Here is a 20,224-nt window from a genome sequence, read left to right on the forward strand (position 1 = left end):
AGGTGAGCCTGACCATATTAAGTTTGTACCTCTAAACCTCCCTCACAAGCTCAGACTCCTACCCCAACACTGAGGTGACATCCCAGGTGCCAGGGGCCAGTCTCTGTGTTCGGTGACCAGTTCAACCAATCCACACACACATGGCCCCTATATGGTTCCCGTTGAGGTCCACCAGAGGTCCATGTCATTTGTAACATGTTGTAACATGTTGATTTTGAGTGCCAAATCATCTGCTTGCCATGAAAATGCAAAAACAGTGCATTTTCCCTTGAAATGCTGCTGTGTAAGCAGGGTCGGAAATGGTCGATTAATAACATAAAACAGAAGGACCACTAATGAGAGGTTGAGCATTTAAACTTCTGCATTTTCAGTGTTTCTTCAGGTTCAGTTTTTGCTTCAACTGTCAGAAAATATTGTCTGCTTTAACTACTTTTCAGGGTGATTAGACCTCATTTGGGTCATTTTCCACTCAAAGGTTTCTGAGACCACTGTTAATGTTTTGTCGATCTATGTGACCCAAATACAGACTTCTGCAGGGGAATCCAGAGGGAGGAAAAAAAGGCAAAACAAGGCCAGTAGATGATGTGATGAATGTGGGTCCTGACCTGAAGATGGCAAAGTTAGTGTCAAGTCAAACTGGCAATCCTTCTGCTGTGCATTAATTTTACAAGAGGTCTTAAACATGAGCTCTGTGCCACAATGGCAAAACTGATGAAGTTGCCAGGAATGGCTGAGGAGCCAGAGTAATCAGAGATCAGAGAGAGAGGCAGGCCAAGGCTGTGACATTGATACCTCATCCAGCCCCGATCAGCTGCCAAAATGTTCTTGGGTGAGACACTGAAGCCCCAGTTTATCCAGAAGGTCACCATCGGGGTGTGGATGAGTGTAAATGAGTAAATGTCCATGTCTGAAATGTACTCTAATTTTAATTAAGGCATATTTTGTGATCTTAATATAAAGCACATTTGTAAGGAATAAGTCTTAAATTCATCATGTTTTACAGACATTACCTTCTCTCAATTTGAATCAGAAAAGCACGTCATGGACTCAGAGGAGGCCTGAAGAAACGTTGCATTGTGGAGGCAGTGGAAATAAAGAAGTGATGAGGAGAGTCTGCATGCTGAGCCACACCTGGAGCAGCGTCTGGACAACAGGAGGCATCACCTATCTGTCAAACACAGCCGGATGGTCACGCCTCCATTACACCGGCTGATAAAAGCACACTTACAAGAACAACACCACCAGATATCGGAAGAGGGCGGAGGAAACAGGTCAAGGTACGTTCAACAATTTATTTACCTGAAAACCCATATGAACTAAGGGCTCTGCAACTGTGGCTCAGGAGCTCCATGTGGCTGAAAACAAGATTTAAAAACAAAGATGTGGTGGGGAGCTTTTTCGGTTCAGATATTGATTTCTGATTGAATGTTTTGCATTGTTTTCCTGTATTTGGAACTCGAAGGACATGGTCCTCAACACCTTATCCTTTGGCAGTTGATGGAATTTGTTGATGATTGATAGTCAGACACTTCAAAGAATAGGTTTGATGCTTTATACCTGATTTTCTTTCATTTTAATCCCAAACTTATTAATTGGCTCTTGGCAATAATGTCTCTTTTCATCACAAAACTTTGTGACCATTAGAGTAAAACAGCAAGTGTTGATGAGGAACTTTCCAAGGTAATAAATTATTTCCCCACTCACTTCTTCAAGTCGGGGAGAAAACATGAGTGACGTCCTGTCTTTGTTTTTATTTTATCCTGTTTGTTTTTTTAACTCCTCACCAGTGTTTTTATTACAAGTATGTCACGTTTGTGATTCAAAAAAAAAAAAAGGATCACTGAAAAGTGAATTTGAGATTTGTCAATTTCTATAAAGTACTTTTAAAATTCCGAAGTCATAAGTCTGAGTTTAAACGTGAGCTTTGACTCAAAGTTTTGAGGCAACTTGTTAAAGTATGACATGTTTATATAAACAGGTTTTAATGGGATTTTTACGCCATTTCAACATTTTCTTACTGTTTCAATAACTCTTGCAAACAGCTTTACCTCAGTGTTACAAGTGGATTTATGTGTGACAGCGAGTGGAGCGGCTCAGAAGATCACAGGAACATCTGGATGTGGAACATGGCTTCTTCTACCGTGGCTTCTTCCTCAGTGCCGTACACCTCAGGAAACGTGATGGTAGTCACCCAGGTGCTCCCAGTAGCTGTCAACGTGTTGCAGCCGCCATCACTGCTTGGAGGACACAGGTTCAGGAAGGGACATCCCCTGGCGCTCGGGGTGAGTTTCTGACAACAGACAAACCTGAACACACTGTTTCTTGGATTAACACTGACAGAAATCAATGAAAATATTACAACTTGGGATTTTTTTCAAGTAAACGTCCTGTCTGGGATATGATTTTATAATGTATTTATCTAATTGAAATTATGACTTTTCCAAATGAATGAGCCCATCTGTATTGGTAAGATAGAGCATTATCTTTATTATGATTGTAACAAGTAACAAAACTGAAGTGTTGACTGATGTCAGCGTGCAGGTCAAAGGACTCAGAAGCAGGCAGCTCACGATGAGCTGGAACTCTTTATTTGTCCCTCGAGGAAACACAAGGGCAGAAGTGATGCAGGCGAGAAGCCAGGGACAGACATCCACAAAGAACCGACACAGACACAGGAGGAGAGCAGGGTATGAATAGGGACGACACAGGTGCAGCACATGACGGCGATGAGCACACTGGGAAGGGAACTGACTGGGAGTAACATGAGGAGAGGAGGACGCAGACAACAGGTGGGACAGATGAACAGGGAAAGACGTGGACACAGGAGGGGATGGGAGACCCAGCCAGGGGGACGGGACCCAAAGGGGCTTGACAATTGGTCTGCCCATCATGCATAAGCATGCTGGAATTCACTCAGCATCCTTTAAATTCTCTAAAAACACTTTAATATCCCCTTAAACCACTAGAAAATCCACTAAAGGCACTGATGATCTTCCTTTTTCTGACACCATCATGACACCTGAAAGACTTGAACTCTGCAGTGGAGACTTTTGTGAACTAATGCAATGAGTCGGCTGCAGTGATTAGCGCTCTGGCCTCACAACGTAGGTTCGAGTACCAGCCGGGGCTTGGGGCCTTTCTGTCTGGAGTTTGCATGTTCTCCCGGGGTGTGTGTGGGTTCCCTCCAGGTACTTCAACTTTCTCCCACAGTCCAAAAACATGCATGTCAGGTTATTTGGTAACCCTAAGTTGTGCCAAGGTGTGAATGTGAGAATGCATGGTTATGTCTTTCTGTGCTGGCCCTGCGCCAGACTGGCAAGCTGCCCAGGGTGGACCCCCCCCTCACCCCAACCACAGCTGCTGGGATTGGCTCCAGCCCCCTGCAACGCTGAAAAGGACGATGTAGCTCAGAAAAGAATGAATGAATGAATGGTAAAGGGTTTAATTTAATAATCTAAGCCAGGGGTCTGCAACCTTTATGACCAAAGGAGCCATTTTTGTGACTTTCAGCCAAAGTCAAGTCGGTTTGGAGCCATAAACCACATTTAACCTTTAAAATGAGGCAAATGCAGCTCAGGAAACTTCATATATAGTTTTGATGCACAAAAAATACATATCGTCGCTGTCCGATAAATAACACGTATCTCCACTTTTTAACGATGTTGACTTTTCATTGGCAAATTAAAAATCACATTCTCTCCTAACAACAGGTTGCGCTGGGGATCCAAATGACCAATGGAAACATGTGTTTTTATGTCATATATTTAACACGTATCTCCATTGGGTGTCAGAATGGTCTGTCAATGCGCGTATCTCCCGCCTCTGTCCCACCTCTGTCCTGCCTCCGAGCGTCTGTAAAAGCTGTAAAGGCCCGGTCACACCATCCGAACTTTGCTGGAGCGTTCCCTGAGCGGTGAAAAAAATTAATGTCCGCTCGTAACCGTTCACTACCGTTTAACAGAAGTTGGCCCCCGTTAAAGCAACGCTGTAAACGCTCGGCCACCGCTGATGTTTCTGGAGAGGTCTGCCAGCGTTGTCCGGGTGGCGATTAAACGTTGCACAAACTTCGGTGGAGCGGTTGTAAGCGTTCTACGAGCGGACACGGGGTTGTTGGAACGAATAAATGAAAAAGGTTGAAGTAATATACATAAAAGTATTTTTTCACAGTTGTAGAACAGCCAAGACGGTCTGACAGACCGTTTGGGTTTTTAGAATTCAAATAAATCTGTTAAAAATAATTCCCCTGTCCTAATTCTTTGACTTTTCCTAAATATGTGTCTTGTATGTTTTTCTGAAGCAAATAAGGTTTCTGAAACAAATAAGGTCCTAACAATGACACACATAATATTACAAAGCATGTATACCTCCAAAAGATAAAAAAGATGCACTTTGCGCTGCTTTTTTTCTGCGATTGATTTGTTTTGGTTCATATGTGCTCATCTGAACAGGGAGCTAGCTCTGACAGCAGACAATCAGACAGACGGAGAAAAATATCACCCAAATCCCAAAAGAAAGACAATAAAATGAGACATAATGAAGGTGGAAGAAGCTTTAGCATAGAGGAGGTCAGTGAGGGGGAATCGGATGGCGGAGACGTGTCGGACATCAGCGATCTTGACTGGAGTGAAGAGGAGGAACGTTCTGAATCACAGTCAGAACAGTCACGGGCCAAACAGCGAAACAAATATAATCCTGCTGCCCAAAAAATGCCCGATCGACCTCCAGCTGCTGTCCAGTCCAGCACAGAACCTGCAGTGGTGCATGAAGCGCTCACGCATCACCTCCAGGTATAGAGAATTACTGTAGGCTGCTGTCAGTTTACAACTAAATAATAATAACATAAAATTGTTTAAAAAAAATAAATAAACTAATGTAATAAATCTCAACACAACAGTGAACACGGTATTGACAGCAGGAGCACTGCAGCGTCTCCAGTGGTGCCCATTACAGATTCAGGCAAAATATTATATCCTCCATCAAAGTACAGCAAACCATGTATTTTTCGTTTCCAAAAATTAATTTTAGAACGAACATATCTTCTGAATAAATACCTTTGTCCTGTGGAGCCTGCAGTCCCAGAATCAAATGAGCAGGGTGAGGACGGGACCGTGTGGGAAGGTGTCCGTCCTGGTGCGCAGCCGGGGAGACTTATTTTACTAATTTAATATGTTCTTGATTATTATTGACGGTTAATAATACAACTATTTTGTGTGTGTTGGTGTGTGTGTGTGTGCTTGTTTATCAGGGAAACGAGTGCGCGGAGTGTGAGAGGTGACGCTGCGCAAATGCGCACTCTAAAAAGTTAAATAAATTTTAAAACCTGATTTGAGGCATTAATACAGCAGACATGAGGCATTAAAAGGTTTGCTGATCCTCTTGACTTCATATTTTGTTTATCTTAATTTCTAATACATTAGATTACAGAAAAACAACCTGTTGGTGTGCTCCTGCGCAAAAACACTGCAAATTGCATGACGGTCTGGCTGACCGTTGCAGCCTTTGGAGGGGGTGTAAGAATGCTGGCTGTTCTAGTGTTAAATATTTCTTGACACAACCTTTATATACATCATTGATCGTGGTCATTATTTACTCTCTGAGGATCGCTTCCCCTATTTTGTGACAGTCTCAGCTGTTTAAACGCGTTTCACCCTCTACTAACACTGTGATTGGACGAGAGCATCAAACGGTCTGCCACCGTCTAACAAGCCACTTCCAAAACACGTAATAGCTTTTTAGATATTTGAGAAATAAATGGATAAAACGTACAACTATCACTTTGTAATGTTCCTGAAGTGTTCAAACATAACACAGTGTTTCCCTGATGGTTACTTTTCTCCTCGATGAATTCTAAAACATCACGACTCGTAACTGCTGAACGCCGCTCAAGTCTGGACAGAAAGTAAGTCAACTATTACACACGTGAAGTTGCCTTTAAGAAATTAAAAGTTTAAAGAATAAACGTAACAAACGAGAGTTTTTACAGTTGTATGGGAGAAGAACACGCAGGGCTGATGATTCATGACTGAAGTCAGGCTTTTATTGGAAGAGCTGCTTCATTCAGGTGCGTTGTTGACTCACTGCCACCTGAACTGTGGCGATATGCTGTTCAGTATTCAGACAATATGACCCAAAATTATTACTTTACATACGGGTTACGGGTCGGGCTGCGGGTCGTGTTTCAACGGGTCGGATCGGGTCGCGGTACTCATCGGACTGATGCGCAGGTTTGCGGTTCGGTTGCGGGTTTGTACGTCCCTGGGTCGGGCCGGGGCGGGTCTTGAAAATTGGACCTGTGCAGGACTCTGGCCCACAGATGCATGCAGGCTGAAAGGTAGGCGACATTCCTGCAGTAATAGCACAGTGTTATGCAAAAAAAAAAAAAAAAAAAAAAAAAGAAATTATGACACGTATGGAAGGTATCTTTGGATAAACAAAGTTGTTTCAAGCTAAGTACGCTATTTAACTCTGCTTGTGCTAATATTAGAAGACTTTGTCTGATTTCAACATAAAATGTAAAAAACTTAAATCAGGGTAATATTCTATGTGGAATGCTGGCTAGCCTTCATCAGTGGTCCACTAATAAGCAGGAAAAGAATAGAAGGCTCGAGGGTCGTAAATGACAAGAGCGCATTAAAACACGTATGTCCAATATCGCTCAAACAAATCACGTAAGTCCACCTAAAATATTAAACAGATTATTAATCACGGTGTAAATACAGGTTTTGGTTTCGAACCCTAATTGTGTTTTGGGCTTAATTTGAAAGTCAGATGATGAGAAAAACACTTTTTTCATGCTCCTGAAAAAAAAGTGTTTTTGGAGATACGTGCATTTTATTGGACAGCGACGATATCTTATGATGCAATTTATGAAGTTAGGGTTCAGAATAGTGAATATTTTATTAAATCTGACCTATTTTTTGGTACTTGGTTTTAACAGTTTTGCTCCTATTTTCGAGCCTTTTTTGTTGACAATTATGAAATTTCAGTATTTTTACATCCTTTTAAGCACTTTTGCATGCTTTTGCCCAACCATAATCTTCTTTTAGAAATTCTAGACATTTCACGTTTTTAAAGCTGTTCTATTTGTTCGATTTTTTGTGGTTTTAGCCATATTTCTTAGTTTTACTTGTACCTTTATTTGAATCCATTTCGAACCGAGAGTGACCAATTATTTTGAATAGTACTGTGGTGTGTAATATAGTAAAATTAAGTTTAATGTTTATTCACTTTTCATGTTGTGAAGGCTTCGTGGAGCCACTACAGAGGGACTGAAGAGTCTCATGTGGCTGTAGAGCCACAGGTTGCAGACCCCTGATCCAAGCAAAATGTTATTTGTGTGATTCAGCACTGAACTAACATGAAAATAAGCTTTTTTGTGTGCAGTGAGTCATGATATATGTTACTTTTTAAGTTTATCTCCTGACATAACTTACAGGTTTGAGAAGTGGGTAAATATACAACATTTTTTAGGCTATGATTTATTCCTTAATTACATTATTGTGTTGAAACTTTCTTGAGTTTGTTTCAAATCGATCTGGCTAACTATTTAAATATTCATTGTTTTCTGTTGAGATATTAATTAACTCTTACAACAGACCATGAAATACTCAATGCAATTTTTTATGCAAAATAAGCTCTTAAAAGTAGACCTTCCAGAGAAATCAATGGGATCTATTGATCTATCTATTCTCAGAAAAGTTTTTGTATCAGATTCTCTCTCATTCTTTGAAAACACTGTTTGTCTTCAGTTGGGTTTCTTCTGTTTGTCTCTGCAGACCGTTCAGATCATGATTGGCGTATTGACGCTGCTGTTTGGGATCGCAACGGCTGTCTACAAACCTTCACTGGGACTTTTCAGTGGGATCTTTGTTTGGGGAGCTTTGATTGTAAGTACAGTTTTTATGTTCCTTCGCTTTCAAATCATCTCTCTCTGTCTTCACATACAGCCCAATGTTTCCATTTGCTGCTTGAAGTCCTCTAACCAAAACTTGTTAATGGTTCCCCGCACATGTTTTAAAACTTCTGGGGATAGATCATTTAAGGCAGTGGCACCGTGTCTTTGGAACGAGCTTCCCTGTTCGCTCAGGTCTCTGGACAATGTCGTTTCTTTTAAAAAGCAGCTAAAGACCTTTTTCTTTGAACAAGCCTTTTAGCCTGTATGGTACTGTTTTATCTTGTATATTCATATGTCTCCTGGCCTGCATGGTGCTGTTTTAGCTTGCATATTTATATGTTATTTTAGTGATTGTATTTTGTATAGACTATTTTTATGTGAAGCACTTTGTGACCCTGGTCTGGGAAAAGTGCTATACAAATAAAGCTTACTTACTTACTTACTTACTTACAGTTATCATCAAGTGAAGGACACAACACACAAGAATTCAGAGATCATGCTCGCATTCGGTCATTTGTTGAACTCAAGTTACATTCAGAAGATCACTGGATAGAGTTTTGAGCCCAAAGAAAGTTAAGTCTGAGGGCTCTATTTTGGTAGACCAGGTGCAAGTGCAGCATGGCGTCAATGGGGTGTGTCCAGGACATTTTGCAGTCTGGCGCAGAGCAACACATCCACGACACCTTCCCTTCCACTGGAGCAAGTGGCAACGAGGGAGGAGAGAAGATGTGACCGGGTTTAAAACAGCGTGACCAATCAAATGAACACCTCTTCTCACCTTTAAACTTGCTGCGGGCAGAAGAGCAGTGCAATTGCACCTCACCATCATCATGGACCAAGACAGCAGCAGCAGCTGCAGGCAGTCAAAACTTCTTCCAGGAGGACACTGTAGTGATCCACATTTAAACCCTGCATGATAAAGATGAGTGGTGTGGACAGATCACAACATGAAGAAACTTTGTAATGGCAATGAGACCAGAAGCAGCTGTGCTGAATGAATAGGGCTTTAATAGTCTTCTTATTAATAGTAACTTCTTATCTGTCAGATTTATTTTTATTTTGTGAACCTTCATTAATTTTTGAAGCAGCACAATCTATATGACAAATGTCAATCAAGGTTTCATAACTTCACTCCACTGAAACTGATCTGAGGGTTTCCATTGACATAATGATGGCTGCACAGTCCTGGTCCTACTGAATTGTTCTCTGTATTTGATACTGTAGATCACTCTACAGTATCTTGTTGGATCTGAGTTGTATCAGTGCTGGCTGAATCTGAGATGGGTTTTTCAGGGTCTGTCCTCCAGCGTTTCTCCTAAGAGATATTTAAAGAAGAAGTTTTGATGTAGTGATCAACAATATTATGCCAAATGTGTCAAACCTGCCTTGTGGAGATTCTCAGGGTTCTGTTTTAGGCCCTGTTGTAATTGTGATTCTATTTTTACTTGTTTGAATGCAAGTGTTCTTAACAAACTGCAAACCCATACAAAACTCTGCAGCTAGACTGCCGACAGGTAAGTCCACAACATCCTACATTACCTCTGTTCTGTTTAACCTTCTCTGGCTTCCTGTGGCTTCTTTGGCTTGCCCTTGCCTCTCTGAATGACTGAGTCTATGGACTCTTTCAAAAAGAACTTGAAGACTAATTTATTTAGAAAAGCTTTTGGCTGAGTTTTGGCTGTATTTTACCTTGTTCTAAACAGGACTTTGTATTTTATGTGCGAAATGTGCTTTATAAATAAAGTTTTCTTACTTGTCTGGGTTGAGGTCCTCAAAATACAACTATTTCCAAAATTTCAGATGTCACTTTGCAGTGAACCCTTCATTTACCTGGCTCAGCAATGACAGGTGGGTGGTGGTGGCCATCTACCTTTCCTGAGGTCTTTATGAATATAGTTTGGTCTTACTTCTAAGAGCTTAGAAGGCTCAGCTGAGCTGCATTAAAGGCCTCCACACACTACAGGATAATCAGGCCGAATTTTGCCCCGATCTTCTCCTCCTGATCAAAGCCGACAGGGTCCGATTGTCGGGAGTATGCAAATGAGTTCGGGTCCGATCTTCATGTAGTGTGCGGTGTGTTCCGAGGGATTTTTTCCGGTCGGAGCCTCTTGGGAGGCATCTGTGAAATATATTCACTATATATGACAGTGAAAGAGAAAAGCCAGAGCTCCTAAACTCAACTGTACAGAAAGTGATGGTTAATCCTATCGCTCCTGGATTTCCTCCATTCAGATCCAAACTCCGATCTAATATCTGCATCTCCGCCAGTCCTGCAATAATCCCAATGTTTTAATTAATCTCCGTTATTAACCATCACGGAAGAATGGGGAAGAAAAAAAAATAATAATAAAAGAAAAAAAAAACTTTCCGCTGACTCCGTGCCTTCAGAGACAGAGCGGACTATAATGAAACTTACCTAATCAAAGCTCAACGTGTTTTTATTCTGGGGTAAACTATCACATCTGTGGACATAATGAATGATTTAAGATATTTGGTGATTTAAAAAAGTAGCTTTTATTTGACACGGTCTGCTAATAACTTTATTCTACTGCTGCACTCGGGACTCAAAAGTAAAAAAAAACAAAAAAAAAAACACACACACAAACAGATTAATAAGCTGAATTATTATTAAATTTGGAGGGAGGGTAAATTATAATACAATGATATGAAACTATGTTTCCCTCTTCTGTACTGGAACATTAAATTTTTCTGACAAGGTGCTGACAGTCCATGCTCCGTGCGCACGGGGGGGGGGGGAGGGGTCTGCACTGAAGTAGCGATACCAATGTGAATGAATGAACTGAGGGAATGAATGAGTTCTCCACTTATTATTGAAAGTGGAGATGAATGTAAAAACAGCAATGAAGGGAAACAGCACAAAGTCACGTTGGACGACGCGAGATTTGGAGGAGTGAGGAGCCGATTCTCGGCTGAAGAATCTGTTAGTGTGTGGTCTGCTCCAGAGTGACACACACACTAGACGATCAGGAGAGGAAGATCGGGTGCGATCTGTCCTCTGTTGTCTTGTAGTGTGTGTTGTCTGAATCAGGGAAGATTGAAAAAATCCTGTAGTGTGTGGCGGGCTTAAGGGACAATCTTCCCACCTCTTATGTTGCTCAGATTTGCTTTCAAGTCGGTATTAAACTGGTAGAATTCATAGAACAGACCTTCAATAGAAATTAGGACTTATGCTAATCTGTAAGTTTATTTAATATACCTGTATCAAGTTTTTCTATTGATAAATACGAGTGTGTTTCATCTGCATAACTATGCTGGCAATGTCTTTGAATTATGACACACACAGGAAACTGGTACAGTGAGAATATGGACCAAGCACACAACCATGTGGAGTGCCACAGTGTGTTATTGGAACAGTGATCACCATGTGGTGGTGGGGCGTGCTAAAGGTCAGATGTAGGGGAGACAGTGTGATGTTGACTCATCGAAAAATGCCGAAGAGAGATAAGGGGAAGCACCTGTGTATAACATTCATTGGTAATCTCTTCCCCCTCTCTCCTCGTAGCAGGCTGGGCTTAAAAAGGAGTCACTCCAGGATGGAGGGGGTTGACGACTGACTGGAAGCTTTTTGGTGCTGTCTGCAGGGAGGTCCAAAAATGTACTCAGTGTGCTTGTTTAGAAAGGCTGAAACAACAAAACATTGGACTCTGGCAATCTGTGTCCATTCTGTCATTGGAGAACTCACAGTCTGAGAGAGAGACTTCACACACCAAGAATGACAAAATCTTTCCTTTAAGAAAGGCTTGTGGTTTGGTTGTATTTGATTATTCTAAATCTGATCGTAAAACTGGTTCATTTGACAAATGTTGTTACAGTACATCGCATCTGGATCTGTGACGGTGGCTGCTGAGAAGTATATGAGCCATTGTCTGGTGAGTGACACAGGTATTTACATTTGTGGGAAAAAAAATGGAACTTTTTTTAATGCAATTTCAAATTTTGGTTTCAAAATATTTGAACTACTTTGCAAAAAGCATGGAATGAGTAGTCAATGTCAACGGTTCAAAAACATGCATGTCAGGTTAATTGGTCACCCTAAAATTGCCCCAAGGTGTGAATGTGAGCGTGAATGCTTGTATGTCTATCTATGTCAGCCCTGTGACAGACTGGCGACCTGTGCAGGATGTACCCCGTCCTCGCCCGCAGCAGCTGGGATCGGCTCCAGCCACCCGCGACTCTGAAAAGGAGAAGCAGCATAGAAAATGGATGGATGGATAGACAGTCAATGTTCATTTAACTGTTGCCATTTTTTAATAGGTTAAAGGAATACTCCATAGTTTCTGACCCACGCCCTATCCCTATCACTGACAAAGTTAGACAAGCGCATAAATACTTTTTTTGTGTCTCTTTGTCCAGTGGCTGGATCCCAGCTGTTAGGATCGTAGTTAGCTTAGCTCAACTGCTGGAAGCCAATGGGGAACAAAGCCGGACTGACGAAAGTAGACAAAATACTCCTTCCAGTGGTCCAGGGGACGGTGTATTAGCACGTGAAGTAAATCTGAATGGTTATAAAATATTTTAAAAGACTTTTAAAAGGTTTTCTTTCAAATCCGTTAAAATAAGGTTTTGATACACACAGATCTACACAAGCATAGTGCTCCGCGGAAGGATATACCGGAGCACAGCGGCTGAGTCTATGGCTTCTACTGCTGTGCTCCGGTATATCCTTCCGCGGAGCACTGGGCATGCGCAGGTCTGTGTGTATCAAAACGTTATTTTAATGGATTGAAAAGATAACACATTTTTTAAAATGTTTTATAACCATTCGGATTTACTTCTCGTGCCAATATGCCATCCCCTGGACCATTGGAAGGAGTATTTTGTCCACTTTCGTCAGTCCGGCTCTGTTCCCTATTGACTTCCAACAATTAAGCTAAGCTAACTATGTGCTAACAGCTGGGAACCAGCCACTGGACGCAGAGACACAAAAAGGTATTTATGAGCTTGTCTCACTTTGTCAATGATAGGGATAGGGCGTGGGTTAAAAATCTTCGGAGTATTCCTTTAAGTGTATACATTAGCCTTTATGGGACATTTCTCCAACAATAATCAAAATGATAACATTTAACTCAAAGTCATAGTCAGAAGAACAACAGCTGGAGATGGTTTATAAAGCATTAAGCCCAAACTAAGGCATGCTCACTATTGTGTTTGGATCTTTTACTTAAATTTTACAGCTTTTACCATTTTATATGTTGAAAAGCATTTGGAAGTCAGCCAATCAATAAGAACTTAATTCAATTCAGGTTACTTCTTGGTGTGAAACAATGTGTGGGTTGATTTGTGTGGGTGCAATGTGTTTTGAATCTGTAAAGGGGGTTAATCTTTAGGTAGTTTTCTTTGACTTAGAATAAATTTAAAACACTATCACTCACTGTCGCTCATCACAAGACAGATTCTTGAGTTTGGCAAACACTAAAGGTCTGACAAAACCTCATGTCTCAACTCTCTTCTGTCTCCAGGTAAAAACTTCCCTGGCGTTCAACATTATTTCAGTAATTGTTGCTCTGACTGGTTTTGCCATCTATGCACTGGATTCTGCAGACTATGGCTACTACTATGACTACTACGACCAATACGACCCCGACAGCCCGTATGATCAGGTAAGAGTCCTAGTGTTCTGTTATTTAACACAGCATATTATGGGAGGGACGGACTTCCTTTTTAAAGTATTTCTTAAATGCCGCAAAGCACTTTCTGTTGTTTTGTTATTATTTGAAAAGTGCTGTGCAAATGAAGTTGATTGATTGATTGATTGAGTATAGTTTTTATAGTGCTGGATCTGTTTAGGATAATGCTTCTCCTTTGAGTGGTGTTGTCCAGAACATTTGGATTAGGCTACTGTGGTTTTCCTGTTCAAATTTTAGAGACACTCAGCTTTATCTTCAGTTATGTCTCGGGCTGTCAAAAGATTAATTTTTAAAATCATGATTAATTTCCTTATTTCTATAGTTAATGACAATTACTCACACTTTGAATTACATTTTTTAAATTATTTTGTTTTTCATTTCAAGGCAGTGTTCAGCCCATGTGTAAAAGGCTGTGTTACAGAGTATCCGGGTTGGTTTCTGGCGGCCGGAAATGACGATGGGTCGGAGGACGGCCTTGGATGAAGTTCGGAGAGAGGCGGCCTCCGCTGTGATGAGTTGGGAGGACGACGACTCATGTAGTCCACCTCGTAGCCCTGGAATCTGGCAGGCCGATATCTCTGAAACTAACACCACCACCCACTCGCGGTGTGGGTGAACAAAACAAGCGCTCCCACCGGCGCAAACACTCGATCCGTTTATCAATTATGAAAGACAAACATGCATTAAACTACTGTGACAACACAGGCACGACTTAATAGACGCAGGAACGAACATCTTTCTGAAATGAGTAAAGCCGGCACGGCACGTCGAAGCACACAGATCAGCTGACAGGGACAAAAACTTCGATACATACTGATACTCAACAAGAGATGTGTGTACGGGTATCAGTTTCAGTTCTTAAAGTGGCTGCGCAGTCAATAAACATGCTGGGAGCCTGGTGTCTGTTTTTTTCCCCCAACTATTTGTCTCCCTCCCATTGTTGCACGTGGGCTTCCGTAGCAATCACAGAGTTTGTCCATGTGCGGCTACCACACCCCTCGTCAAGCACTCAACAACAGAACATTTCACCTGAAAAGACAGCTCCAAGTGAGTATCGCGGACCGGTCGTCATTTCCAGCCTCCAGGAACCAACCCGGATACCCTCTAACACAGCCTTTTATACAGCCCATAACATAAAGCATTCATCAGTCCAAATAATCAGTTCAAAAGTTGAATTTAGACTAAATGTCCGAGTTTCAACATGGCAACTACCTGGAGCGATTTAATTCTTACGAGCTTTTATGAAAAATCTTCAGTCTGTTATCAGATCTCCTGCTAGCCTTTACTAAGATCACTGTGGATTTGTGGCTGTTCTGTCCTTTCACTTTTCAGTATGAGTTGTATCCATGTAGCTTTTATTCCCTGTGTTCAGACACTAACTAAAACTCTCTTCAGGATTACGGTGGCTATTCGGTCGTGGTGGCTGTGTTCCAGATCCTGGAGTTCTTTGTTTCAATCACTGTGGCAGGATACGCCTGTCATGCAACCTTCTCCTGCTGCTGCAGCTGCACGGAGGTGAGTTAGCTCCTCACTGTTGACCTGTGTTACTGTTGTTTTACCATATTAGTTACCTTCAGATGAATGACTGTACAGCTGAGGAAACTCAGGGCCCATATGCACAATGTTTTCAAGTGAAAATGCACAACTTTTTTTCTGTTTTTTGGTGTCTGTTTCTATTTCATCCTGGCTCGGGCAATCCTGAGCTGTGGATCCTGTCAGCACCCCTCTGGGGCCCCGTGGGGCTGAAGGGGTAGAGACTGATGTCCTTGGGCCTGCTGTCATTGTGCTCTTGGTTGGACAGATTCTGCTTGTATGCCAAGTGGCACTATCTCAGAGGCTCAGGGTTTCACAGCAGCACCTCTTGGCCCTGCCCCGTGGAATAACAGGTCTTCCTGTCCTGGGCGTCCCATTGGGTATGGCTCTGGCCCGCCAAGAGACTGTCATCAGGGGCACTAGTCTCTCAAGGTGGGGTGCCTTCTGGTGACACAGTGGTCTGTTTGGGGCAGTGAAGGTCACATTAGTGCACTGGAGTTGCAAGCAGTACAAATGGCCTTTAAACGCCTCTTGGCAACACCAGGGTGGTACCAGGTCCGCCCAGTTGTTGCAGGCCTCAGCCCAGCAACTTGTCAGTTGGGCTGTGACCTGTCTGGCCAGCCGATGGGTCATATAGCTGCCAGTGGCCTAAGCCCACTATCAACTTCCATTACATTGTTTCGCCACTCCCTCTGATCTGAGGGAAATCAGAATGAGGGGATCAGAGAATTGGTAAGGAGGGTCATATGCTGTTGTCCTTTTCTAGCCAGCTCGGGCATGGTTTCCCGTACTGCACAGGCTCTCTTGCAGTGAACCATGACCCCTCCCCAACAGGGAGATCTGTTGTTCCAGCATGGAGGTCAGGCTTGGCACTCCAATCCTCATTGACTCCACTTCTGCGTTTAGCTACGGAGACACCTGAAGTACTGATGCCTTTAAGGTGAACTGTGTAAAATGACAGGGCACCATCCACCCGGCTGCAGTGCTATAATAGGTGGAAAATTGCTAAGGGGTGTAACATCTACAGGGAGGACCCCATGCTTTTCCCAGTCTCCACGGCCTTGGATTCTTGCAATCTCCAGTGGATGGAAGTCGTTCTCCATCTACCCTGGGGGTGTATGTGGCAGCAATATCAGCCTGGCAAGACAGAGTGACCATGGCACAGTTGGCAGTCACAACCTGCCAGTTGCTTTCTCCAGCAGGCCCTGAGGCTTCACCCCTCCCAGAGCCCTACAGGCTCCAGCATGGGACCTGCACTTAGTGTTGGAGTGCTTGTGTCAGCCTGGCTGTGAACCCTTGGCAACAGTGGAGCAACAGTGAGTGCCTTCGCAAGACTACATTTTTGCTGGCTATTTCCTTGGCGAAATGTGTGAGTGGGGTACTCGCTTTGTCTATCAGCCCTTATGCCTGAGGTGGCACCCAGATGTCAGGGGGTGTCACTCTAAGGCCAAACATTGTCCTTTTCCCAAAAGTGCTGTCTGCAGTCTATTCAGCGCATGCCCGAAGGGATCATTCAGTGTTTCAGCACTGCCTTGTGGTGGTCATCCAGGATTCCTAGAACCATAGTTACATTTGTAACATTTGTACATTTGTAATGGTGCTTGCTTTGAGAACAGCTCATGAGGTGGACCTTTGTCAAAATGCCCCAACTTTGTGTCGATGATGAAAATGCTGATACTATGCATGCACAATGTGGCTATAGTAAATGATATTTCTGCATATGTACAAATGGATGTAAAGTAAGAACAATGATTTCCTCCAGAGTTTCATGACTCCAAGTTCATTTTCTCCTGGACCTGGTAGTTTTAGAGATGACAGTCACTGTAATAACAATCCCACTTGGTTGTCTATGTCCATGGGAACATTTTTATTCTCCCATTGTGGATGTTTATAGAGTATTGCTCTCTGCAGCATATGTGTGTAGTTTTGATTAAAAAAAAAAAAGGCAACAACACCCACATGTTGCCCTACATGAAAACAACCTCTTTTCCAATGTTTCTATCTCTTTAGTAGAAACCAACATTGTTTTCAAAACATTGCAGAGTAAACACAAAGCTTCTCTGAAACAAAACACTAATGAACACTAAATACTTTCTCATGTAAATTGGGCCTCAGTGACAGTCTGTGTTTTTCGTCTTCCAGCGGCCACAAGTCTTTGTTCAAACTGTCGACGGATCAGTCACCACTCAGGCTCCGCCCCATTTCCAAGCAGCATCTGTTGCCTCCACTCAGCTATACCCTCAGGTAGATAAAATAAGTGTGTTCATAGGTGAATCTTTTTATTCTGAGCTGATTGTTCTGTTGTCTTGCAGGTGGCACCCAACTTTAAAAACCCAATGGATCTGGGTTCTGCTGAGCCTCCAGCTTACTAACTGAACTGCTCTGCACACATCGACTCCGATCATTACAAAGCTGCTGCTTGAGCTTGTCTTTCTTTTTCTTTCACCTTAAAATATGTCAATGAGAGCTGTGGAAACTTCTCTGTAGTAAAAGTGGATTCTAATCCTGACTTTATTTAAGCAAGGAAGAGAGATTAAGGGAGACTGTGCATGAAAGTCAATTTATGAGCGTGAGCTGCAAAGTGATATATCATTGCTGAAATATTATGTATCAGATAATATTTTGAAATATCAATGTGCAAAGTGAACTGTGTTTGACATTATCATATGAAATAAAAAAGGCATCAGTACAGTTGCCCTTCTCTGGTCTGGAACTGCCTCATAAATACACAGGTCGAGGGTATAGTGTTCTGCTATATTTTCATATGTGTGAACACACATGCGCACACACATGCGAGCGCGCACACACACATGCGCGCGCGCACACACACACACACACACACACACACAGGGCTGAACGTATTGATGTGCATTCGATTTCCACTCGGTGAAGCCAAAGATTCAAGTGAAAGACAGAGAAGCAGGAGCAAAAGCTTAGGGCGAATCTCATCCGCCCCCTGTGCCTTACCACTGAGGAGCTTATCAATCACTTAACTGACCCACCTTTGACACCTCAGCCTCTGCTTTCTCCACGGACTGGGGACAAGCCAATACAAACTCCGTGCAGGGGGCGTTGGTTACTCCTTGGACTGACAACGCACTTCAGCCAATCAGCACTTCAAAACAAATACGTCATCAAAATGCGATAGCTTCTCTAAGAGTTAGCTTTAGCTCTTTAGCTCTAGCTTCTCTATACACAAAGACAAGCGAAAAAGTCTTTTTCTGTTATAAACTCACCAGGCGCAGACTCTTGCTCTTGCTTGATTGCTGTAATACTTGGCATTTTGGCTGTAACTTTACTTATAGCAGCTTTCAGACGATGGTTAAAGTCCGTAATCTCCGCTACGCTCAGTAATGGCGTCACTTCCGGTTTAGCCACCGGAATTTGCCAAAAAAATTTGAAAACAAAAAGCGGCAACGCTGATTGGCTCGGCTGTTTCATGGCCGAGCCGCATTCTCTTTCTATTGGCTTGTCCCCAGACCCACCTCAGCTACTAAATCCAAATGTGGATGTGGAGTGGGTGGGGCTGGTTTACGAGGTTACTGATGAATGCCCTTCTCCTTTTTTATTTCAAATGAGACACGGCATGCAGTGCTTCAGATTCTCTGCACCTCAAGTATCACTGTCATGCACGTTTGGATGTCTCACAGCTCCAGAACACCTGTTTCAAATAAATGGTTGGTCATGGGGCATCCCAGCCAGTGGTTTTAGAAATGACCAAGGACATCACTAGGCTTTGAGAACAGAGGGGTTTTTGCCCAAAGGGGATGTACAGGATGTGAGCACAAGTAAAAAAACTCCACAAATAGCACAAAACAACTGAGAAATTATTCATTATTATCTGAATTCTTTCTTTCTTTTTTTAATACAGTACAAAGGTTTGCACAGTAACTGTACGGTTGGAGCAGCAGTTCTCATAATGAGGTCTCCAGAACCCCAGGAGTCCACAAGCCATGGCCCATGGAAATATATTTAAACAAATTAATAATAGATTAATAAGCATGCTGTATCAATTTAAATAAGTATTTCTCTTGAGCTTACGCTATAAATTTAAGGAAAGACAAAACACCAAATAACGCATTTTCACTTGAAATTCTGTTGTGTAAGCAGGGCCTGAAATGTAGATCCATAACAGAAAACAGAAGGACCACTAATGAGAGGTTGAGCATTTAAACTTCAGCATTTTCAGTGTTTCTTTAGGTTCAGTTTTAGCTTCAACTGTCAGAAAAATATTGCCTGCCTTGGCTGTTTTTCAGGATGATTAGACCTCATTTGGGTCATATTCCACTCAAAGGTTTCTGAGACAACTGTTAAGGTTTTGTCGAAATATCTGACCCAAATACACACTTCTGCAGGGGAATCCGAAGGGAGGGAAAGAAGGTGAAACAAGGCCGGTAGACGAGGTGATTAATGTGGGTCCTGGCCTGAAGATGACAAAGTTAGTATCAAGTCAGACTGGCAATCCTTCTGCTGTGCATTAATTTTACAAGAGGTCTTAAACATGAGCTCTGTGCCACAATGGCAAAAGTGATGAAGTTGCCAGGAATGGCTGAGGAGCCAGAGTAATCAGAGATCAGAGACTAAGGCCAAGGCTGTAACCTTGATACCTCATCCTGCCAAGATCAACTGTCAAAATGTTCTTGGGTGAGACACTGAAGCCCAAGTTTATCCAGAAGGTCACCATCGGGGTGTGAATGAATGTAAATGAGTAAATGTCCATGTACTCTAGTTATCATGAAGGCATATTTTATGATCAGACTTAATATAAAACACATTTGGCAGGATCAAGTCCTAAATTCATCACTTTCTGCATTTTCAGTGTGGACATTACCATCTCTCAATCTGAATTAGAAAAGCACATCACGGACTCAGAAGAGGTCTAAAGAAATGTTGGATTGAGGCACTGGAAATAAATAAGTGGTGAAGGGATGACCTTTTAAACAAAAGTCTGAAATAAGTTAAAAGCTGACCAAGATGGCAGTGGTGTTTGTGGTTTACCATCTGCTGCTCTCAATTCTGTTCATGTTTTTATTGTTTTTATTACTTGGCACTTTACAGGGAGAGTCTCTGCTGGTGTTTGATCACCAGTTTCTCTTAGATCTCCGGTGTAAAATGGGAGATCTCATCGCATGCAACTATGGTGGGCATA

The 20,224-nt window shown here is 42.4% G+C and overlaps 1 protein-coding gene across 1 annotated transcript; it reads left to right on the forward strand.

The window, feature by feature from the left end:
- Positions 1-2,176: 2,176 nt before the first annotated feature.
- LOC115388445 (membrane-spanning 4-domains subfamily A member 15-like) lies at positions 2,177-17,474 on the forward strand. Its single transcript, XM_030091598.1, has 7 exons — positions 2,177-2,282; positions 7,776-7,886; positions 11,728-11,784; positions 13,375-13,515; positions 14,938-15,057; positions 17,218-17,319; positions 17,388-17,474. The coding sequence occupies exons 1-7, from the start codon at positions 2,181-2,183 to the stop codon at positions 17,445-17,447; spliced, it is 693 nt and encodes a 230-aa protein (XP_029947458.1). The 5' UTR covers positions 2,177-2,180; the 3' UTR covers positions 17,448-17,474.
- Positions 17,475-20,224: the final 2,750 nt, after the last annotated feature.

This window comes from Salarias fasciatus, chromosome 5 (genome assembly GCF_902148845.1).
Source record: "Salarias fasciatus chromosome 5, fSalaFa1.1, whole genome shotgun sequence".
Classification (NCBI taxonomy): Eukaryota; Metazoa; Chordata; class Actinopteri; order Blenniiformes; family Blenniidae; genus Salarias; species Salarias fasciatus.

Bases quoted from the DNA above. Each gene is read 5' to 3' on its own strand.
- LOC115388445 (XM_030091598.1), top strand. From the start codon at position 2,181: ATGGTAGTCACCCAGGTGCTCCCAGTAGCTGTCAACGTGTTGCAGCCG. The intron at 15,058-17,217 runs GTGAGTTAGCTC...TTCGTCTTCCAG, and splicing joins GCTGCTGCAGCTGCACGGAG to CGGCCACAAGTCTTTGTTCA. The intron at 17,320-17,387 runs GTAGATAAAATA...GTTGTCTTGCAG, and splicing joins CCACTCAGCTATACCCTCAG to GTGGCACCCAACTTTAAAAA.